At 40.6% G+C, this 25,043-nt stretch overlaps 1 protein-coding gene across 2 annotated transcripts in view; it reads right to left on the reverse strand.

Annotated features, from left to right (window-relative positions):
• Positions 1–25,043, reverse strand: part of SMPD3 (sphingomyelin phosphodiesterase 3) — a 309,603-nt gene that overhangs the window by 38,405 nt on the left and 246,155 nt on the right. For both annotated transcript variants that reach the window (XM_073659311.1, XM_073659312.1), the window contains 2 exons: positions 6,668–6,743; positions 3,347–3,502 (listed from right to left, as the gene is read on the reverse strand). In XM_073659311.1, coding sequence (XP_073515412.1) covers positions 3,347–3,502; positions 6,668–6,743 — 232 coding nt within the window. The remainder of the gene's footprint in view (positions 1–3,346; positions 3,503–6,667; positions 6,744–25,043) is intronic.

The raw sequence follows: 25,043 nt of genomic DNA on the forward strand, positions 1-25,043 counted from the left end.
AGGACGTAAACCGCCATCTTTTTATTTAACAAAAAAAAAATCCAACAGCCACAGGAGACTTGGAAGGCCTAATGTGACCGGCGGCCAAGCTTGTCTGTATGCATTCCTCCAAAGCCTTTCTCTCAGGAATAGTAAGATTAAATAAACAACTTTTAGGAAGAGTCGCTCCAGGGACAAATTCAATGGTACAATCATAGTCTCTATGGGGAGGCAAAATTTGTGACTCCTCCTCAGAAAAAACTCTCCAAAAATCCTGAATAGGTACAGGTAATTCCCCTTTTTCCACCGCAGCAATACGTCCGTTACAACACTTGTCATAACATTTAGGGCTCCAGGACTTAATTTCATTGGTAGACCAATCCAGTACAGGATTATGCAATTTTAACCAGGGCAACCCCAATATTACTGGAGAAGGCAAATTATTCAATACTACCAAATCCAAATTCTCTTGATGAACACCATTAATAGTGAGGGGAAACTCACAGACCTTGTGAGTAACACTCTTCAAGGGAGAGTCATCAACAGAAACCACAGCAATAGGGGATGACAAAGGTTTAGGTTTTAATGTAAGTTTTTCCAAGAATCCCCCATCAATCACATTCAGAGTAGAACCACAATCCACAAATACCCGAAATTCAATTAATTCTTCCTGAGCAGCGGTTGTAGCAGATAGGAATACTCCCTTAGTATTTAAACAGGCTATACGGGCATAAATGAACATTTTTTTTTCTTTGTTCATACGAAGCACACAGTTCTTAATAAAATGACCAGAATTTCCGCAATAGAAGCACAAACCTTCAGAAAGCCTGCGGTCTTTTTCCTGAGAGCGGGGTGTCATCGCCCCAATCTCCATTGGCTCTCCTTTGTCAGCACAGACCCTCTCAAGACTCGGAGCTGACATAGCAGAGGATTTGCTCTCATTAACCCTTGCACGCAGTCTCCTGTCCACCCGTATAGCTAATTGCATAGCCTCCTGCAAGTTTCCAGGTGTGGGATAAGCAATCAGCAAATCTTTAACTCTTTCACCTAGCCCCGCAAGAAACAAACTTTTCAAAGCTGAATCGTTCCACCCCACCTGGGCAGACCACCGACGGAAGTGAGAACAATATTTTTCCACATTACCTGATCCCTGCCTCAAACGTCTCAATTCAGACTCAGCAGATGAGACACGATCAGGATCATCGTACAACAAACCCAAAGCAGAAAAAAAACTATCCACTGATCTAAAGCACGGATCACTAGGTTGGAGAGAAAAAGCCCATCCCTGAGGATACTTGCGCAAAAGTGACATTATGAACCCTATGCGCTGTGATTCATCACCAGAAGATCCGGGTCTTAAACGAAAATACAATAAACAAGCACTTTTAAAAGAAAGAAAATCTTGTTGTTCACCAAAAAATAGATCAGGCAGACGTACCTTTGGCTCCACAAAATGTGCTCCAGAACAGCTACTCACGTGTTGTTGGAGCTCGGCCACCTCCAGAGAGAGTCCCTGCAAGCGTTGAGCCAAATCTTGAACCGAGACCATGATGGAAACTGGAGGTCTTTCCTTAGAGAAATTTTTTGGGCTGGACTTACTGTTATGATCTGCTACAAGCAATAAGGAAAGACAGGAGATCTGTCCCTACAATAGAACTAAACTGGATCCCTACGATGTAACGGGGAACCTGATCCTGCGATCAGACCCGCTAAAGTCCTCGGCTAGTCTGTACGAAGACCTATAGATGCAAGGGAGGGATCCCTACAAGAACTAGGGACTGGGATAAAGTTGGACACCTCCTAGCAGAAATTGTAGCAGTAAAAGACAAACACACAACATAGAACATAGAGGTCAGAAGACCTAGCAAAACTAACAGAGAAAGGTAACAGAGTACCAAGCTAGCTCAAGAGTAGAAAATACAATGAAGTCCAGCAAGGCCAGGAGGGCGGAGCCGGATAAAATAGGCAAAGATGGTCATGTGACCAGCAAACTAGAAAAAACCTAACAGGAGAGTTCTAACAGTATCGTCTTCAGTACATGTATTTGTTTTTAACAGTGGGACTTTGTGGGGACTTCTTGCTAAGAGATTAGGTTCACACAGGCATCTTCTAACTGTCACAGTACTCACAGGTAACTTGAGACTGTCTTTGATCATCCTGGAGCTGATCATTGGCTGAGCCTTTGCCATTCTGGCTATTCTTCAATCCATTTGAATGGTAGTCTTCCGTTTTCTTCCACGTCTCTTTGGTTTTGCTTTCCATTTTAAAACATTTGATATCATTTTAGCTTAACAGCCTATCATTGTCTGCACTTCTTTATAAGTTTTACCCTCTCCAATCAACTTTTTAATCAAAGTACGCTGTTCTTCTGAACAATGTCTCGAACGACCCATATTTCTCAGGCTTTCAAGGAGAAATGCATGTACAACATGTGCTGGCTTTACCCTTAAATAAGGGCCACCTGATTCACACCTGTATCTTCACAGAATGATTGACCTCACTAATTGAACTTAACACTGTTATTATTTTGAACACATCCCCTTTCAATTAATTATTGAAATACACAGACTCAAGAACATGCAGATCATGAATACCTAGTCTTTTGGTTTTCTTAGAATCTACTGCACCAACTGGTAAATTGTTTGACATGTGGTAATATAATTTATACCAAAAACAGTGATTAATCTGGTTAGTCATATTGGACTGCTATTATTTTGAACACTACTGTTTATTATTAACATGTCTATCGATCTTATGATCTCCATAATTATATGATTTTTCCTTCTCGGTGTTGTAATTTCTGTGTTGAGGGGTGTATTTTCAATGCTTGTTGCAGATGTGAATTGATCTTTCTATTATTGTGGAACCAAAAGCAAGACATTATACTCCAGCCATAATCCCTTGGCTGTTACAAATCAGGCATAAAAGCCAGCAATGCCTGTCAAATCCATTCGATTATTTTCTTTCCTTTTACTGCACCAAAAGATGGCAAAATATATCCCATTCACTTTTGATGAATTCAAGTTTACTAAAAAACTATGTAGTCATGGTAACAGCCAAGAAAATGTTCAATATAAAAATTTAGTCCAAGCAATTGAAGGTCACAGATAAAACTGATTACATTGATGTAAACAGTGATTATTTCATCTGTGACTTTTCTTTGTAAACGTTTTATTAATGTTTTAGTCTGTAATTACTGTTCCACTATTCTATAGCTATTTCAAATAAATCTCAGTTTTATGGCAAATATAAATATTCCATGTGTGACAGGTTCAAGGACACTGTGGTTCTAGTTTTTAGCTTTAAACACATTCACAAGTTCAAGTGTTTTGCTGTGTAGAATATGACTTCACTTCTGAACTCCCACCTGATGAGCAGTTGTCAAAGTTGAGGTCTCCGCAGATTACATCAAAGGCCACCAGCTCGTCAGGATTTGCAGCACTGGAAGAGGAGGTAGATTTGCGGAATTCTGACATCCACTCCAGGAGCGAGTCGAGCTGCTCACATCGGATCATTGCATCCCCTAAGAAGAAAGAACAAGTCTTAATTATCATGCCAACGTGATCTGCAAGGTATAATTCCATTTTCGTGAAAATGAAATCACTGGTAGTAATAAGGGTAAAAGTGGAAAAGTCACCATGCGAATTACCAACAATGTCATGCCATGTATTGCCAAACAGGTATTGGAAAAAAAATAGTCAGAAGGTTCATTGGGCAGTATGTAACAGCAATGTATGTGGAGTAAGGTAGGGAGATCTGGTGGATACTTGCTCACTATTTGACAGTGTGTTGGTCACTCTAACCAGACATACATGAAGTGCAAGCCCTCAACATGCAACCACTTTAGCCGGGTTTTCTAAAAATCCAAGTAGCATCCAATCACAGAAGGCATATAAAAAATAATGCCAGACTAGTCCATGCCCTTTATCATAATGACAGCAGAAGTCAAAAAGTATCCATGAATATCAAAAATATTGGTCTCAAATGACAATGTGTTTCTTCTAGACTGTCTAACTGGACTTCTGTCATTTGAGACCAATCATTTTGAGATCTTTCAGGATTTCATCTGCTATCACTATGACAAGAGTGTAGTGACAGTCCGGACGATAATGTATGTAAAGCGCTGCGGAATATGTTAGCGCTAAATAAAAATAAAGATTATTATTATTATAATATCGTCTACTTATCTTTGTCTCCAGACAACTTTTCTCAGAGATTTGTCCGACTTTTCGTATAAGTTGTATTTTATTTTTTGTGGGGGATATTATTTTTTATATTTGTTTAGGCTTGATTTGTTGAGCTATATTAGTGAAACGTTAAATGAATCATATAAGAGTGTAACCTGTAGAGAGCCGGTTACCTCCCTAGAATACAGGACTAGAATTGGTGACATTACTTGACCTAATGTGCAAATAGCCTCTTCACAGGGGGAAAAGAACAAGGTCTCTGGTAGGACATATGCGAGGCAACAATCCTAGAACTCAATACTGACCATTTGAAGAGCCTTGCCACTTCACTTGGCCTGATGTAGTGACCTCACTGAAAGTGAGTTCTTCATCCAATTAAAAGAGAAATATTTTACTGAGAGCTTCAGTCAAACCCATTTACTGCTGCGTCCACTGGAGATGAGCGAATCACTTTGTGCAACCCTAGTCCACAGTCCAGGTCGGTGTACTCGGCTATGGATAAGAGCTGCACAAATTTCCTCATCTTCCGGGTTCTTGGCTCAGCATTTGATGCCGGCGGCACACAGGTGACGTCTTGCCAGCCCAACTAATCATAAGCTGAGCATGTGATCCTGGAGGGTAAGGAACTTCGTACAGGTCCTGCCCATGGTCAGAGTGCACTGACCCGATCTGTGGACCAGGGTTGCACAAAGCAATCTGCTCATCTCTAGTCTTCACTTCTGTACAAAATAACATGATGTAATGTTAATACTTGAATATTTTCTTCTTTGGTCCCTCTCTCATATTCTTCATATTCAGGTTTCCCTCAAGCACAGACAACAGAGGGAAAACATATGAAGCTGAGACACAGTGGAGCACAGTCTACCGCTATACAACAATAGTGCGTTCAGCTATGCTAATGTTAGAAGCCGCTCCACCTGCTGAATTTACAATCATCTTTCTTGTCATCTGCATCTGTAGTCTTTTTTTCTTACAGGCATTATTGAACGAGTGATAAGTTATTCTTTTATTCCGCTGTTCTGACATTTCTCTTACTCCTCCCCAAGGTTTCCAAAAGTGAAGAAAGGATATTGCAACTATTATGAGTGTTGCCAACTGTGTTTTTCAGTCTGGCTGAAGACTACAATTGCCTGGTTCTACATTCTATATATACTGTCCCCTATAGGAAAGGAGACTTAAAAAAAAACAAAACAGTTGACAACCCCTTAAAGGAATCAAATAATGAACAAATGGTTTCATTGAATTTTAAAAGAATACTTGAGTGAAGAAAACCACCAAGGGATTCATCAACTATAAGCTGATGACAGGTTGTCCCATTGAGGGACCCCCGATGATGGGCTCTTCCACATATTAGAGCTAATCATCGGGGGTCCCAGCAGCGTGTGCTTGGTTCAGGTCTCCAGAATGGGATATACTTTTTGTATCTGAACCCAGTTTAGGTAACAGATGAGATTGCCGGGGGACTCTGACTGCTATAGAAATACATTTGTAATAGTAAATTATTTTCTGACTCCACTAACGTCTTCAAGAATATGAGCGATTTCCAAATATAGCAACTCTCCACACTGGACTTATACAGGACTATTTGTGAAGTGCACTAATGATGAAAGATGGCAAATCTATGTAGTCTAACCAGTATTGACATACAAAACCCGCTCCACTATATTACTGCTGATGTTATTGTCTAACATAACAGCTACTTGCTAATAGACTATATCTCATCTGGACCACACACAGCTCCAAAATTCAGCATTGAGCTTTGGTTAACGTCAGTGCTTTGGCTTCATGAACATTGATCTTATCATTCACATATTTCAAATGTGAACTCAAACAATGTCACCGAGTCGGGCGAGAAATGTAAATATGTCATTAATATCCCAACCCAATCCAAACACTGCACCCTGGCTCTGCGTGACCTCCTCTCCGGCACCGCTACTAGCCACATAGGTGTTAGTGACGGCCTTAGGGAAGACTGCCCCCACCAAATAACGGCCTACTAAAACACAAAGTACACAGTGTAGAATAAAGACAAGATGTAAAGCAGACCGTGTTCTCTCTTCTCTATGGTCATATATATGTAAATACTGTTATTTCTATCCTGTCTACATCCTGATTAAAGCCCACAGCTCTCCTGCCAGACTACCACCATCATGTTTATTACTGAAGGCCTTACATCTGCTGGTCAGGAGGAAGGCACAAGTAAGAAAATAAAGGCAAGGCTACAAATAATAGTTCAAATGTGATAAAATCACTAGCACGCAACGTCAGATCTTCCCTCTGGAAAAAAGCCACATTGTGATTGTCATATTGCGACAAATACAAAAAAAAGTGACTATGTAATAAAATTTAGCTTGACAATTATTTATTCTTAGTGGAAAGCACTAAAGTCTCTATATATCTAGGCCTCTAAACTCACAAGTAATAAGAAATTGCACCCCCTGATGTAAAAGGTGTGGTTTAGATGTGTCATTCTGCTAGAATGTACAGACGACCGGACTTACCTGCCAGAGCATGCAGGTGAGTGCAGGAGACGTATCCCACAATTCTTTGGTCCTGAGGAGTGGTCCCCACCTGCACCTGAAGAACAGAACACAGGGCACAGCTGTTAGTGATAAAGTACCCTCCATTATCTCATTCCATTATAATGCTAGATCTTTCCTGGACATAAGTGCCTTCAAGGGTGATGGCTCATTAAGACGTCAGTATTTCCTACATACGAGAAAAATGAACAGATTATTCTGATCAGAGTGTGGTACAGGTGTCATCAGTTTTTTTCCGTACGTTGAGAGAGAAAAAAGTTTCTCCATCTTCTTCTTTCTACAGTCCATGAAAGACCTCAGATGCCTATTGAGTGCAGTCCAATTTTTTCGCGGATCCATAGACTTGCATTGTCGATTTTGATCGAACCCTTGAATCAAAATTGGACATGTTTCCGATATTTTCTGCAAACCACTCAGTCCGAGGAAAAAAATCGGAGATGTGCACAGCCCCATAGAATATCATAGGTACGAGTGCAAATCCATGGATAGCACTCGTGCAAGAAAATCGGACGTATGAGTGAACCCATAGTCTCTGATTACGTTACACAACATACTAAAACACTTTTTTTTAGAGTCAACACTTTTCAATTGCACCTTGCTACTCCTTTACAGCAAAGTCCAGCTCACATCACCGGACCTTCCACAGCTGGATTCATATATGGACGTTGAGATTCTTTACTTTTCAATTTTTTTTTTCACAAATGACAACATAAAAGTAAATGAAAAGTCATCTGTACTTGTGATTTGCAAGTGAGTTTCATATTGTTCTATGAGAGAATAACAGTAAAGTAACAGGAGGAAATTCTACAAGCCCAAATGATTTAAAGTTAGCTGCGCGTATTCCTTTAGTTAGTAAAGGCAAGTGACCGCGTTAGACTGAGATGTAGAAATGGACCAAATTCTTAACGTGTCTTGGATTTCGTAACCATGTTCCAGTGGCCAGATGGCTCTATAATCGTATGCACGTGACTACATTTTACATAGACATCGATGCCATGACGGTATGTTCTTAGACTGTGTGACCCTAATTGAATAGGCCATTTGATCAATATGGTACACTTCATGCAGTCAGCCGTAAGCGTATTTTATCGCCAATAAACCCCATCATAACTTCGCTGTAAAACCGCACCTCAAGGGCATTGCTAACTTTAGCATCATTCAATAGCTTTGTGATGAAAATCCTAAACATATATACTGTATGTTGACCAATATATTGTACTGGTTGCCACATACTGTAAGTGTGATATCAAGGCCACATTTACAGGTGACAGATGTGTTGCAGCTTTTTGGTGCATATTCTGCACTGGAAGCTATGGTGCAATACATGGATATTAATAATGGATAATACATGGATATAATACAATACTATGGAGTTATCTTTATTTCATAACTTTTATTTATTTTCCACATTTTATACATGCAAATATCCTCTTCAGAGAGCAAGAGGACAGGAACTCTAGCGCCACCCATTGGAAGTAGCAATCCTAAAAGTTAATATTTAAAAGGGACGATTTAAAAAGCCTTGCTACATGACTTAGCATAAGAAGACATACCAGAAACATTTTTCTTGTGTTATTTATCTTTATGTTACTCATAAGTTGGTTTTAGTGAAAAATAGTGCGACTGCAAATCCGCAGTGAAGTTTCATTAGTCTTGGATAGTTTTTAATGCCAGGAGATCAGGTTTTGGTTGCATAAAGAAGAGCAGCAAAAAAGCACATGTGAACATAACCTTACAGTTAAGAGTAACGCATCATAACTTAAACCAGCATTAAAGAAGCAGTAAAGTAAAGGCTGGTGGAGTACGATGTTACAGACATTACTAATGGAGTCACCAACTGAGCCCACAAAGTACCGTAGGCCTTTAATACATATTGGGTCTGTGCACAGAACCCTGTGATGAGCCTCACCCTGGCATCAAGCATCTACGAATAGGCTGAACTCAATTCCCAGTCTCTGCTATAAATGTCACAGCAATGACAACGTCTGTGGTGGTTACAAAGCATATGATTTGTACTTTAAGGCGGTATAAGAAGATCCCATGTTGTGCCTAGTCCTGAATGGTCGTCAGTGATTCTCCCTTTAGTTTTCTCCTGATTTCCATCATCATGTAGTAAAATTTTAGAGCGCAAAAAAAAAATCATTGCTTCATGATATTGTGCTTATAAAAGTTTAGGGGCTATCGGAGTTTGAGACCTATTTTATATACCCTTTTAGGGCGTTCTTTTTCTGGAGGAGCTGCCTTGTCCTGCTGTGCATTGCCAACTCGTTCACATGGATAGGCATTATGTGACAATTACTGCTCCCTATGATGGTGCTGCAGGAAAACTGAGCAGCTATAGTCAGGATTCCCCACAGATTATTGCTGATTGTTGGGGTTCCCCGCATAGGGACTCTATGTAATCTATTGTTACCAGACCTGTAAGGATTGTGCAAAGTGGAGAATCCATTTAAAAGAGTATTATGGTCTAAAATATGTATCACCTATCCACTGTGTCCGCGGCAGTACATTCAATGAGACCCCTACCGATAAAGAGGGACCCTCATTCGCTCAACTCAGCTACATGAACGCTGCAAGGAGAAGCTTAAATAAAGCTATGGTCAAACCTAAAACCGTGTGCGCTAGTCAAAGCCTACGCCACTAATGCAAACATTTGGGCAAAGAGCACTGTATATTGTATTCTGTTATTTACTTTCAAGAAGTTGTGCTAAAGTCAAACATTATAATATCTCAGCAGCAAATGTACAATTTCTAGTAATTTTTGTAGCATTTGTGCTGTAATGGAATCATTCTGAATTAGCTGAAATCTCGTTATTTTCAGTTTTCTGCCTCTTTTTGAGCAATTTACAGGTTGCTCCTAAAGCATTGAGGTCGTGTTTCTTATTGTTGGAGTCATGCACACAGAAATATTCCTTATCTTTGTTCCATGAGGCGCTTGATACAACAGGGGGAGTCAGGGATTGTTCACAACAGTGGGCTCTCTCACATTCACACTTTCAGTATTATACATCAGTATTTTCATCAGTATTTTCATCAGTATTTTCATCAGTATTTGGAAGCCAAAACCAGGAGTGTTAGAAAAAGGGGTGAGGGAGAGGCACAGCAAAGGTATAGAAGTGCACGCACTTCGCCAACTGCCGTACTACAGGGGGGCTTCATCTATTCTAATGCGCTTGTCCCTTTGATCACATCAGGAAAACTAAGCGTGAGCTTAGAAGGAGGATAGGTGATCACATCGGTGATATTATTAATGCACGTAATACCCCAGTTTCCAAAAGTGTTAGGGAAGTCCATGGAGGTAATTTGGATTGTTTTAGGTTTAGCGTCTTTGAAGTTGTTTCACCTTCACCTGGAGGGTGACTGGGACAGAAAAATACTTCAAAAGGAAGCAAAATGCTTATACCAAATGAATAGCGCTAAACAAATGGGCCTCAATGACCAACTACAAATTTGTTGTTTCCTGTGAACTTCCCCCATGTCAACAATTATCCCCCTCCCATCCCCCTTCCTCCTCCCTCCTCCTATCCCTTTCTGTTCAGTTCTTCTATGGTCCCCAAAAGCTCAATCCACTATTTAATATTGGTCCTATCAGAGATACAGGTGAATCTCACTAAATTAGAATATTATCAAAATGTTAATTTATTTCAGTTCTTCAATACAAAAAGTGAACCTCATATTATATAGAGTCATTACAAACAGAGTGATCTATTTCAAGTGTTTATTTCTGTTAATGTTGATGATTATGGCTTACAGCCAATGAAAACACAAAAGTCATTATCTCAGTAAATTAGAATACTTTAGAACAACAGCTTGAAAAATGATTTTAAAATCCGAAATGTTGGCCTACTGAAATGTATGTTCAGTAAATGCCCTCAATACTTGGTCGGGGCTCCTTTTGCATCAATTACTGCATCAATGCGGCGTGGCATGGAGGTGATCAGCCTGTGGCACTGTTGAGGTGTTATTGAAGCCCAGGTTGCTTTGATAGAAGCCTTCAGCTCATCAGCATTGTTGGGTCTGGTGTCTCTCATCTTCCTCTTGACAATACCCCATAGATTCTCTATGAGGTTAAGGTCAGGCGAGTTTGCTGGCCAATCAAGCACAGTGATACTGTTGTTTTTAAACCAGGTATTGATACTTTTGGCAGTGTGGACAGGTGCCAAGTCCTGCTGGAGAATAAAATTTCCATCTCCAAAAAGCTTGTCGGCAGAGGGAAGCATGAAGTGCTCTAAAATTTCCTGGTAGACGGCTGCACTGACTTTGGTCTTGATAAAACACAGTGGATCTACACCAGTAGATGACATGGCTCCCCAAACCATCACTGATTGTAGAAACTTCACACTAGACCTCAAGCAGATTGGATTGTGGCCTCTCCACTCTTCCTCCAGACTCTGGGACCTTGATTTCCAAATGAAATGCAAAATTTACTTTGCATTTACTTAGTGTCAATGACTGCCTTCTGGACATCTGTCAAGTCAGCAGTCTTCCCCATGATTGTGGAGCCTACTGAAACAGAGTGATGGACCTTTTTAAACGTGTTGGAAGCCTTTGCAGGTGTTTTTTGTCAATTATTCTAAGTTACTGAGATAATGACTTTTGTGTTTTCATTGGCTGCAAGCCATAATCATCAACATTAACAGAAATAAACACTAAGTAGATCACTCTGTTTGTAATGACTCTATATAATATGAGTTTCACTTTTTGTATTGAAGAACTGAAATGAATTAACTTTTTGATGATATTCTAATGTAGTGAGATGCACCTGTAATTCCTGTAAAAGGCCCATAGACCCAGAGGGATATTGGCTATTTAATATCTTATACCCCTAGTTCACCTAATAGGGGTGTTACCGCTCCCTTATTTATATGTTTGTGTACTCAAATTGTTTTAATATTCACATAGATTTACCAATGTTTTATGCGAGAGCCAGAAGTGTCTGGCTCTCGCATTATCATCTAACATTGGATCTAATCTTTTCTAATATTCAGAGAAATCACGTTATTTATATCTACCATGTTTTAAGCACTTCTTAGTTTTGATGCTGTAAATACCCCTGTACTTTTTCTAACAGGGACCCTGTATCCCTTATTGCAGTGTAAGACTTGTGCTTATCTGCGCATGCCCGGTGCGGCTGGAATACACTCCACGGACACTTCCGGCTGTGGCCTGATACTATGACACATCACAACTGGCGCATACGCAATGTGGTTGACACGCAAACGTGTCTCACGGTGACTTCTGGACCAGCGGTATACAATGTTTAATATCAAAGCACATGTTCTGCCAGCGCCGGACGCTTTAACATATGGTCACTTATGTTTTCCATACTATTTATGGCGTCACCCGTTAGTTTCCCTTCTTATGGGTAATGTTTTTTGTAAGTTTAATGTGATATAACAAATGGAGGTTTATAGTAGTCTTATCTTTATACCTATGATATTATTTCCTCCCACTACAGATGTGTAGATTACCTGTTTATCTTTATGAGAGGCTTCTGCCTATGTTAATTTGATTGCTCTTGTTGGCTGTGTGGTACCTTCATTTACAATTGTTGAAGTTTGTATCTTTCTCTCTTGTTCTCTTCAGGTCATAATAGTAGGCTTAAAGGGGCTAGCCTTTTTTGAGTGGAGGTGCCATATGCACTTTCTAGAGTGCCAACCTGTACGGTGAGGTAGGGAAACCTCTAAACCAGAGGCGCCTTTCTGACCTAGAGAGCCACATTCAGCTATGAAAGAGGGTCGCGAGTCACACCCAGATACTGCCCCACTCAGAAGTGACACCCAGAGCCCCAATTACCGGTATAATGGCAGCCAAAGCTTTTCCACTGAAATCACACCAAGGCAACATGCCAAGCTCCAGTGTTTCCTATATTAATCCCATTCAGATCTGCTCTTCTTGTAGGGATACACACAAAAGTCACCATCTAGAGATCTGCTCTTAAGAGCCATTTGCTATACCTGGTGGTAATACACCAAGCTGCCAGACAGCCGCAAGCCACACATCACTGGCCCGTGAGCCACATGTGGCTCTCGAACTACAGGTTTGGAACCCCTGCTCTAGATAGTCAATATGGTGGTTCTTTTATTTTTTTTCACCATTTCTGTCTTCAGCTGACATAGCTTATATAATATTACCACTTTACTAGCATTGAGTGGACTTTCCTGTTTAAGGACAAAAATGGATAAGAAGATGAGAGAGGGAGGATATAACATCAACATTGTAATGGAGAGGGTATAGAAACCCTATGTGGTTGTTTATCAGTGGATAAACATGGCGTGAGACTAGCAAAGCGGATCTCGTCCCGGACAAGGAGGCAAAGTCGTTCAGTTTGGAGTTGGAGTGAGGCAATAAGCATTAGATTCTTGGAAATCAATCCAATCTCTCCATATCATATAGTATCCATCTATGTCTGCAGGTGATAAGGCAATCAAGTGTTCCATCCTATTCAGAAGGGAGATCTCAGAGAACCAGTCCCCCAGGGTAGTAGAAGAATTACTCTTCCAATGACGAGGAATATCATGTTAGATGCCTGTATGAGGTAGCCTATCAAGGACCTTTCATACCTAGTGAGACTAGTTGGGAGAGTCTCAGGGAAGTTGGGTATAGAAATACCGGTCATTTTCTTGATAAGTAGGATTACCTGTGTCCAGAAATGTTTTATTATATGACAACTCCACCATATGGGTGTCATCATTCCCTCTCGTTTTATAAAGAGTGTTGAAAAATGAACCGACATTGATTGCCTTCTTAAAATGGGCTGGCACCGGAAATTTCACTTACCGACCCCTTGCAACTTATTGTTCATATGCATTATTTATTTGATTTATTTGTGTAGCGATAGTTGGGTGGTTAGTCCATGTATAAGTCATTGATGCTGTATATTATGTTGTGTTTTGAAATGTCTAATATGTCATGAGTTTGTGAGCACGAGGTGCGAGTGTGGTGCTGCTAAGAGCTGTCAGCTGGGTCGACTAATGGGGATAGGTTTTTTACTTTAATTTTTGATTGGGCAGAGACATGTGCTTGAGGGGCAGCAGTAATATGCATTGGGATGTAGCCCAGGATACTTATGGGACAGATTCCCACCTCTTGGGATCATTTGCAGAGGACATGAGCGGCACTGTATCCAGTGCATGCCGGCAACTTGTAGGAGAGAGACAGGTAAGCCTGGTTGTTGCGCCACCTCAGGTTGCCTCTGTCATACCTCTCAACTTTTGAAGAACAGAAACAGTTAAACATCATGTGGTGCATGTAGCGCGATGCATCAAATTTTGGCCACGCCCATGGCCACACCCAAATCCACACCCATTTTCCATTTCTTTCTTGGCAGCAGGAGTTGTCAGAGGGGCGCTGGTAACGAGGGGCATTCAGCAGACGCCCCGAGACTGCAGGGCATAGACCCAAATTCAGAACTGTCCACTGTATCCAGGACAGTTGGGACTAGAGATGAGCAGATGGATTCCCGGGTCTCTGGTGCAGCGTCCGGATCAGTGTTACCCGGGGGCTGGACGGGAGGTCGTGAATCTCTAATGTTCCAGCGTTCCCGGCGGCTTTTGATCATCCAGGGCAGCGCAACGTCATCTGTGCGTCCTGCTCATCTCTAGTTGTGGATTATTTTTTGTTCCCTCCTTGACAGTCGGAGCAGCCAGAACTTTCTCATAGTTATGTAGCTTCATTATACGACATCTGGCTTTTTTGTGTCTGTAAGGCTGTGTTCACACGTTGCAGAAATATTGAGTTTTTTATTTTCCGCAGGATGTGCACCAAACTCCACAATTAGAATTAAAGCTTTTCTGTACTGTTAAAAAGCATTCAAAACTCTGCTTCATATCTTCCACAAAATCACATCAAATAAGTGGAAAAACGCATAAAAGAAATGCAGCAAACACCAATAATCAGAGAAGATTGTTACTGTGTCGTGTGGTGTGGACACATGCAGAAAAAAAGCAGCAGAAATAACGCAGCATTTACACTACGTGTGAACACTGCCTCAGCATTACAGTTTTAGTCCATTTTTATGGATTTAATAGAGAAAAATATAAATTACGCCATTCTTTTTTTACGTCCTTTACCGATCCTCGCAAATAATCTGATCGCTGTGTTGTGCGAGTCGTTCCGATTACAGGGACACCAAATATGTCCATGTTATTTGCTGATTTGTGATGTTTATTATTTAAAAATAAACGCATTAAAAATAAAAAAAAAAGTCATTATCAAGTGTTTTTCATCCGGAGTCGCTGGGGATTTGACGCTGAGTGTTTATGCAGTGTCAAACCCGCAGTGCCAGATGTTACAGCATAGTGGATGGGATTTCTAGAAATTCCATGTCCACTATGCGTCCCCGTGCATCTGCAGATCACCCACAGAAACGGACATGCAGCGCGTCTTTCCAGACCACAGCATGTCAATTTCTTTTGCGGATCCGCATGCGGGCTTTCCCCATAGACCTAACCTCTATGAGGAAAGTCCGCAGTGAAAAAATAAAATAAAAATGGCGCAGCTCATTTGCATTTTGAGCAGAAGCCGCCGCAGCTATTCCGCAGTGTTGCGGCAGCAGGATGGTACACATCGTGGGCACATACCCTGCAGAATAAAAAAACATACATTGTACACAGCAGTGTATTTCTATCAGTTTTATCAGCTTAGTCAGATTCTGCAGTACAGATCAAGTACATGTAATTCTGATCGTTACACCACTAGAGCTTGTGCCTCAGCACAATAAATCTCCCATTAATCTGTAATCTGAAGCTTGTGAGTTCAAGACCTGAATACACACCAAAAAAAAAAAAATTTAATTGCTTATTATTTTTAATACTTTTAGTCTACATTACCACGATCAGGAACAGCAGCGCTTTGGATGCAGCGTATTCTCGCTGCGTCCAAAACGCTGCATTCTAATCACGCAGGTAAACCCGCATGTGTTCACTGAACCATGTGGAATTACCGCATCTAATGACATTCTATTGTGGAGATTTCATGGTGGAGACCAGCGTCACCTCAACAGAAACTGACATGCTGCAGCTTGTAAATCCGCGCCGCTGGCAACTTTACGCAGCGTCAAATAGAAGCATAGTGGACATGGGATTTCTATAACTCCATCCACTGTGCTTCTACTGTAGAACTCTGCATTTTTGATGCAGCGCAGGTGAGTCCAAACTGCTGCCATTACGGAGCGTGGGCTTATAGCCATATAGGAACAAGATAAATATTTTTCTTCACCTCAGTATACAACCACCATAAAAATACATTTTTACATACACAATATATTTCTATGGAGATGTATACTCTGCTTTTGGATTCATTGCAATGTAGAGTAAAGATAATCAAAATCTCCTAGATTTACTACTATGGGCTGTAGCTCAGTGGTTGGAGCAAAAATCACTGCTATAAACAACTAAGGGGCAACAGGCTGAATTACACAGCAATGAAGTAACAAATAATTATGCCCAAGTGTAAAATATACATGCAAGTGCGGTCTCACAAAGTCAAATGTATGCCCAGCAGACGCCATGCCAGTGTTCCATGTGTCACGTTATCCAGCAGCACCCCTACGAGCGATTCACATGCTGCTTCATCAGAGCCAATTTTTATTTTTGCACTTTTGTTTTTTCCTCCCCTTCTTACAAGAGTCATATAATGGCTTTTTTGCGAGATGAGTAGTAGTTTTGAATGACGCTATTCATTTTACCTTATAATGTACTGGAAAATGGGAAAAAATTCCAAATGCTGCGAAACGGCAGAAAAAAAGCAAATCCACTATTGTTGTGTTGTTTGGGTTTTATTTTCATGGTTTTCATTGAGCAGTAAAAATAACACGGCACCAAGATTATTTGGTCAAAATGATTATGGCGATATTAAACTAGTGTGTGTGTATATATATATTTTTATATATATATATATATATATATATATATATATATATATATATATAATATAATATAATTATTATTATTATTTTTTTTATTGTAGTGGTAAACATTTTTTGGGGAAAATTTGTGAAAAAAAGTGTTCTGCATCTCCATTTTCTGAGCCCTGTAATTTTCACATTTTTTCATCAATGCAGATTTGTTTTTTTGCGTGATTAGTTGACATTCTTATAGATATCACGTTGGGGTTCAAATGACAGTTTGATTGCTTTTATTGCATTTTTAGTGGTAAAATGGCAATTCTGTAATTTTGATTTTTTTTGTTTTTCCTTCATGGCATTTATCATACGGGTTAAATAATTTTAGATTTTGGTTGGATTTTTACCGGTGTAGTAATCATGAATATGTTTCTTTTTTAATCTCTTTTTCTTTAATGGTAGGTAAGGGTGATTCTACCTATATTTTTATATTTTGTAAATGGGAGTTGATCATGCAATTGTCTGGTTGCTTGGTTTATATATTGTAATGCAATTTTATTTCAATGCATAGCTAAAATCACAGCTGCCATGGAAATCTATTGGCTACCAGTGCTCATGTCAAGGGTTGTGGGTAAGGGATCCTGGAACAGGGTGCTCCTGGGAAGGGGTGTCTTATATTCCGCCATAAGAGATTGACAGTGGTTTTTAAGGGGTTAACAGAAGTGATCCCAGGGCGTAGCATTGTGTATTATACCGCCAGCATCAGACAGGCATGGTGAGCGCTCAGCTCCTGAGCCAGCTGCAACACCAAATTTGAACAAATATAAACAAACCAAAACAAAGCACACTGCAATTCTAAAAAGCCCAGCGAAATGCCAATAAACACCACAAAATCAAGTGGGTTTTAAATACTAGTTTACTACTAACACTGCAGAAGTCTGTTGTAGAAAAAAAATGTGAATGTGCATTTTTGCTATATGTGAACATAAGCTAAAAGGCTGTGAGAACCAAGAAAAGTCAAGGGACATTGCTGTGCAAATGTTCAGTCTTTTGTTACTTATTTTAATCTCTTCAGGGTTTGGAAACTGTAAAGCAGTTAATAGAAGTAGCATGATAATTCTTAGGGCTACTTCTGCAATAATGGAAAGGACAGAGAAAAGGCAACGCCTCATAAATGATAGTGCCTTCCTGAAGCGGCGTCGCATGTGCACACACCCTAATGTTGTGATCATGCTGTGTCCCAATTCATCAAACTATTTTTGGCAGAATTCTGGTGTAAATTGCTTTAAAAAGTTGCAAAATTGTGGTACAACTCAGAGTTGCGCAAAAATTTTGCAACTTTTGGCGTTTTTACCTGAGTTTCTCTCAGTTCTGCCAAAATGGGCAGAGTCGGGCGGGAAAGGGTCCTGGTGGGGGCTTGCTGCCACAGCTTGTCTAATTTATGATAAGCTGTGGCGTTTCCTTTGCCCAAAAATTTACTCCACTGGACTGAGAAGAGCAACCCACACATCAGACCTTCCAGATTCATTCATGCATCTCTTCATGAATCAGGAGAATCTGACTCCACCACACCCTTCATCAAGACTGGCAAGAAAATGATGAATCAGGGCCTGTGTCTTTTTGAAATTTTGAATTTTTGTGGAGATGCAGTAGACGGCTCACATATATCCTTTGCACTTTCGGTCATGCACATTGTACCTCTGAAGCTGGGAAGCGTACACCTGGCTTCAGAAGCTCAATGACGCTGCCAAATAGAGTCACGCGCATGCACGAGATTTGCAAGGAGCTGTCGATAACGCCGGCTCTTTCAAATCATGGTATAATGCCCACGGGTTCTCTTTAAGGAATATGCTGTGATAGAAAAGTTTAGGGTCCCATCAAAAGAAGTGTATGCGTTGTCTTGGCTGCTGGGCACATGAATTGGCCAATTTGTGTGCTAAATACCTTCATTTTTTAAGTATATCCTAAATAGCAGTAATGCAGTTTAAATTTCACCTTTGATGTTTGCATATAACTTAGCACATAATGTACATTATGTTGCTGCTGTCATTTGGCTGGTGTTAAAGGGAATCTGTCAGTAGGCTCAACCTTTCTTAGCTGTCTATCTGGGCATGTGGGTCATAGGAAGATGAATAACATGATATCTTGATATCCGCAATCCGATATCTTATTCCAGAGAAATCCACACTTTTCTTAATATTTAAATGAGGTCTTAAGATCTATGGACAGGACATAGATCTCACAGAGAATCTGCCTCCAGAGCGTTTTTTAAATTGCTAAGGGTCTGACCTCTGTGACCACCAGTGATTCTGAGAACAGAGCTCTGGATCCTAGGAACCAGGTTCTGTAGAGCCCTGTTGTGACTAGAGCATATGCTTGACCTCCACTCCATTCATTGTCTACAACAGGGTTCCCAAACTCCAGTCCTCAAGGCCCACCAACAGGTCATGTTTTCAGGATTTTCTTAGTATTGCACAGGTGATAATTACATCACCTGCACAGGCAATAATTCAATCACCTGTGCAATAGTAAGGAAATCCTGAAAACGTGATCTGTTGGTGGGCCTTGAGGACTGGAGTTGGGGAACCCTGGTCTACAACACTGTCTAAACTTTAATGGTGTATATAAGTAACATTACTCTAACATTTGTAAATTATTCCTTTACTTGTGTCCCACATGGAATATGAAATAATCTGCTGCTGTACATCTATTTTTTTTTTTGCATCGAGGAGCGATGAGGGTTAACAATTTTTTTTCCATATTTGTGACCATCTAAGTTGTCCTTATTGCCATATGTCACTGGCTGAACACCTAGAGTTCATACTTCCTCTAAACTCCCCGTTCAATCACGTCTCCTCACATTCAGGAAGTCAAAATCAATATCAGAGCAGGTGGGCATCACACGCCAGCCACAGCAGGTCATCAGCCTAGGGAATTAAAGGGCCTTAACATGAAAGACATCTGAGACCCCCACTGTGTCTCTCTGTGATGATATTAATAGTTGTGGGTTCTGGCTCCAGAACATAGTGCACCCCACACAATCCTGTTCTTGGCTGGTTTCTCTTGGAACACTTTTTTTTCTAATAAATTTGTCATTTGTAACTCTGACTTAGGAAGGAACATACAACGTACAAGTATGTGCTCTACAGTGATCTGAAATGATGTTGCAGTGATACCTTCTTCCATTTTCCCTTATATCTTGCTTACCTAGAATGGCCGTATTTTCTTTGTCTGTATCTATGTATGTATGTACAGTGGCATGTAAAATTTTGGGCACCCCTGGGGGGGGCAACTAATCATCTAAGGTGCCCAAACTTTTGCATGGGCCCAATTTCCTTTTTGTAGTTTTTAAAATGAAAAAAAATGAAAAAATATTTTTTTTGCCTAAAATACTAAGGAAATGTGTCATCTTTGACTTTAGGCCTTCTAGAGATCATTTCATCTTCAACTTGCTTAACAGTTCACAATAACAGTAATTTTGACCAGGGGTGTCCAAACTTTTACATGCCACTGTATACGTAGGTAACTGCAGGGGACAGATGGAAGAGATTAGGCCCGCTGGACCTATGTACACAGATATTTCTTGTCTGTTATAAGTGGGATATAAAGATCTGCCTTGGAGCTGTAGAAAGAAAACAATCAGCAGTTTCTAATAATTACCTATATGTAAATTTGTCACTAAAGTTGGTGCGAATTGGTTTGCATGACCAAGTCCATTGGCCATATGTTATTAAGGCAGATGTTGCAAAGGTGTTGTCTCATAAATAACATTTATCACTTCTTCACAGGTGATAGATATTTGATTAGCTGAGTTCTTACAGCTGTAATGCCCTCTGCTTCCTAGAATGTGTCACCTATCCTTGTGTGAATGAAATGTCTGTGCGCTCATGTGACCACTTGTCCATTCACTTGTAAATTCATCTATAGCCGCTGCAGTCTCACATTTGCACTACCATTCCCATAAACTTATTGTCAGACCCTCATATATACCTATACTGTGGATAGTTGATCAATGCCATTGATGGAACAGCCGCTTTAACATATTAAAGACCTGGCCTAAAAAGCCATATTTTTTTGTTTTTGCCTCCCTGTGCTTCAGCAACTATAAGTTGCAAGTCAAATTTAAGTATGTGATAGCCAAGATGATTGTCTATAAAATGATGGTAGTCTCACTTTCAAAGCAGTAGTGGATGGTGAGATATGGAGCCTGAAAGTCAAAAGTTCAAAACATTGCTACCCTTTTGCTCATCACTGTACACACCAGTGCCAGTGTCTTCTATTTGTATATACAAATCTCAGTGTCCCCTATGTAATGTACAATATATGCATTGGTCCCAGCATCTCATATGTGATATATAAACACCAACCTTAGTGTCTCCTATGTGGTGTATATACATCAGCCTCAGTGTATCCTATGTGATTTATATACAGCATAGTTTCAGTGTATCATATGTGACTGGGATCACTACAGCAGGATGTTGGGGCAAATAAGTTTGAAATAAGAGTGCAGCAAAGGCCAGATGGGTGTGGCTGGTAGGGGAATCTATAATTAGGTTGACAGACAGGGTCATCTGCTGCGGAGACCGTGAATGCCGAACAGTGTGTTGTCTGCCGAGTGCTCGGGTTCGACATATTGCGGATCGGATAGACAGATTGATGGGTGGGGCTGGGGAAAACCGAGCAGTCATGGTACAAATCAGTAATAAGGACAAAGATAGAGGGAGTTGGAAGATCCTTAAAATTGAATACAGGGAACTAGGAGAGAAGCTGAAGGCCTGGAGCTCCAAGGTAGTGTTTTCAGAAATACTGCCGATGCCACGATGAGAATATTTCATTCATTCAGATCTAGGATGTGTTATTTGAGTGTTCCCTTTATTTTTTGAGCAGTGTATGTACAGTGCCTACAAGTAGTATTCAACCCCCTGCAGATTTAGCTGGTTTGATAAGATGCAAATAAGTTAGAGCCTTCAAACTGCAAACGAGAGTAGGTTTTATGAACAGAAGCATAAATCTTACAAACCAAAAAGTTATGTTGCTCAGTTGAATTTTATTAAATTTTAAACATAAAAGTGTGGGTCAATTATTATACAACCCCTATGTTTAATATTTTGTGGAATAACCCTTGTTTGCAATTACAGCTAATAATCGTCTTTTATAAGACCTGATCAGGCCGGCACAGGTCTGTGGAGTTATCTTGGCCCACTCCTCCATGCAGATCTTCTCCAAGTTATCTAGGTTCTTTGGGTGTCTCATGTGGACTTTATTCTTGAGCTCCTTCCACAAGTTTTCAATTGGGTTAAGGTCAGGAGACTGACTAGGCCACTCCAACACCTTGACTTTTTCCCTATTGAACCAGGCCTTGGTTTTCTCGGCTGTGTGCTTTGGGTCGTTGTCTTGTTGGAAGATGAAATTACGACCCATCATAAGATCCTTGATGGAGGAGCGGAGGTTCTTGGCCAAAATCTCCAGGTAGGCCGTGCTATCCATCTTCCCATGGATGCGGACCAGATGGCCAGGCCCCTTGGCAGAGAAACAGCCCCACAGCATGATGCTGCCACCACCATGCTTGACTGTAGGGATGGTATTCTTGGGGTCGTATGCAGTGCCATCCAGTCTCCAAACGTCACGTGTGTGGTTGGCACCAAAGATCTCGATCTTGGTCTCATCAGACCATAGAACCTTGAACCAGTCTGTCTCAGAGTCCTCCAAGTGATCATGAGCAAACTGTAGACGAGCCTTGACATGACGCTTTGAAAGTAAAGGTACCTTACGGGCTCGTCTGGAACGGAGACCATTGCAGTGGAGTACGTTACTTATGGTATTGACTGAAACCAATGTCCCCACTGCCATGAGATCTTCCCGGAGCTCCTTCCTTGTTGTCCTTGGGTTAGCCTTGACTCTTCGGACAAGCCTGGCCTCGGCACGGGAGGACACTTTCAAAGGCTGTCCTGGCCGTGGAAGGCTAACAGTAGTTCCATAAGCCTTCCACTTACGGATGATGCTCCCAACAGTGGAGACAGGTAGGCCCAACTCCTTGGAAAGGGTTTTGTACCCCTTGCCAGCCTTGTGACCCTCCACGATCTTGTCTCTGATGGCCTTGGAATGCTCCTTTGTCTTTCCCATGTTGACCATGTCTGAGTGCTGTTCACAAGTTTGGGGAGGGTCTTAAATAGTCAGAAAAGGCTGGCAAAAGAGATCTTTAATCCACACATGTGAAGCTCATTATTCTTGGTGCCTGAACTACTTCTTAATACTTTAGGGGGACCAAACAGAATTCTTGTGGTTTGAGGGGTTGAATAATAAATGACACTCTGAATTAACTTTTTACGTTTAAAAAAAGAAAAAAAAAACAAAACAAAAACAAAATTTGCTGCAGTGCATTTCCCACTTCCAGGCTGATCTACAGTACAAATGTCACAATGCCAAGTTAATTCCGCATGTGTCAACCAGCTAAATCTGCAGGGGGTTGAATACTACTTGTAGGCACTGTAGGTAGTATTTTATCTAGAAGTAACTGTCTGATATAGACTTGTTTTAAAAGTTATTTTTATATGGTACATTTTTTCGATGAGCTAATTTGATTCACATGTACTGGTTATATTTAACTAGACTGATTTCGTCTTACATTCCCTGTTCTGCTCTTGTTACATTACCTTTTTGACTTGAAAATTCGGGACCATCCCTCTAGGCTTACCGCCCCAGATCCCGTCTCCAGAGAATCCCTCACTCCTTCTATCATTTTCCATTGCCTCTAGTCTTGATCATGCTATCTGTTGTGTCGGTCTCCTCTCACTTCAGGGACACCCATTTCATTCAGCTCTGCTGCCTCGCCAGACAGTAGGTCTGCTTTTGTTGCAGGCTAGGCCCTGTCTGCCCTCAGGACAGGAAACTCTCTTTGTCCCTTCAGTTTAGCCCCTCCCACTCTAGGTTAGTCGCAACCATTAATCCTAACTGTCCATATAACAACCTGTGACTGGGAAGAACACAAATCTGTTACTAATAACACACATCCAAATACATTGTAACAATACACATGTCTGCAGGAGGGAACGTGGTGAACACCTTCACTTCCTTATACGAATAGAATAATAAAAGGAGCAATGTATTAAACAAAAGATGTGAGGCTATACACTGCCTCTGTCTGTATACAGTGCATCAAGTGTACTGTGTTTAACGCTGCTCATGAATGGGGGTTGCGGGACTGGAAGCTTGATCCTGCACAGGTGCCCACCGGAAGATTCACCAGTTCACCTGTGCACCAGTCCGAGCCTGATCATACATGTAACTTGCCTGTAATTGTAGGACTAAAATAGTCACATTCAATTATCCCGAGATATTTTCACGAGAACAACTCTCCAGTATCATCATATCACTGAGTGACATAACCTAGGGAAGACATTTTTGTATTAAATAATAAACATTGATTTTTGCTTTTTTGGTAGGTTTGCTTTAAATTGTGGCTGTGCTTTCAAACAACTTGATCTCATTTAATAGGTAATGTGCTTAACCGACAATATCACTTTATTTATTTTGTCTTACACCCGAGAAATCACCCCAAAGTGCCAGCCGCTATGTGTCTTCCTTCCGTCTAAGTTGCTGTCCACTGTCTATTGTTGTGTAATCCGTCTATGGCATCATACACACTGAGACAGACTACAGGAAATGTGTGTGTGTGTGTTGGGGGTGCCTTTGTCTCTCTGCTTGCACTTTCTTGTCTGTCCAATTGCATACAGGTATACTACAGAGATACGATTCCAGTAAAGGGCATTAGATAATGTCAGAAGCAATGCATGATGTCAACTGAGGGAATGGAAGTTCCAACATCGATAGTGCTGGCAGAGTACTGACAGTCCCTGGGTACATTAGACTGGTATATGCACAAAAAAAGTTATTGTTGGGAATGAGACAGGAAGACCATGCATTTTGGTAGGTTTTGTGTAAAAGGACAGGTAGACTTTAAAGTTAAGCACATAAACGTGTTAAGCAGCAGTGCCTGTTCCTTAAGACAAAAATTAAGTCAAAATTGAATTTTCCACAGGAACATTGCTATTAGAGTCCAATGCATGACTGATTACATTTTATATAATCAATAGCTATCTCCGCAACAAAATAAAAAGCTTTCATTGCTCTGTGAATTCGCTGCTCTGCAATAAGTCTTCTTACTGTAACATACATAGAATGCTAAATATCGCACCAGTAATTCAAGCAGCCTGGAAAAAAAATGCAGTTGTAGTCAGAGCAGCGGGGGCTGAAAATAATTAAGATGATCAATGATGTTTATCAGCTTATGAAAGGATTTATGAAAACATTTGATACATGGACATTTTAACCTCCACCTCCATAAATTGAATCATGAATGTATTCAGATTTCATTAAGTTGTTACATACATCAATCTGAGCATCAGTTTGTATCTGTCTATACAACCGACACCGTATCAAATGGCGTCCAGAAGTCTGCTATCTGTAAGCGATACGCAGCGCAATGACAGCATC

This window comes from Phyllobates terribilis, unplaced genomic scaffold (genome assembly GCF_046119375.1).
Source record: "Phyllobates terribilis strain yellow unplaced genomic scaffold, ASM4611937v1 Scaffold_13__5_contigs__length_258822181, whole genome shotgun sequence".
NCBI classification, from domain to species: domain Eukaryota; kingdom Metazoa; phylum Chordata; class Amphibia; order Anura; family Dendrobatidae; genus Phyllobates; species Phyllobates terribilis.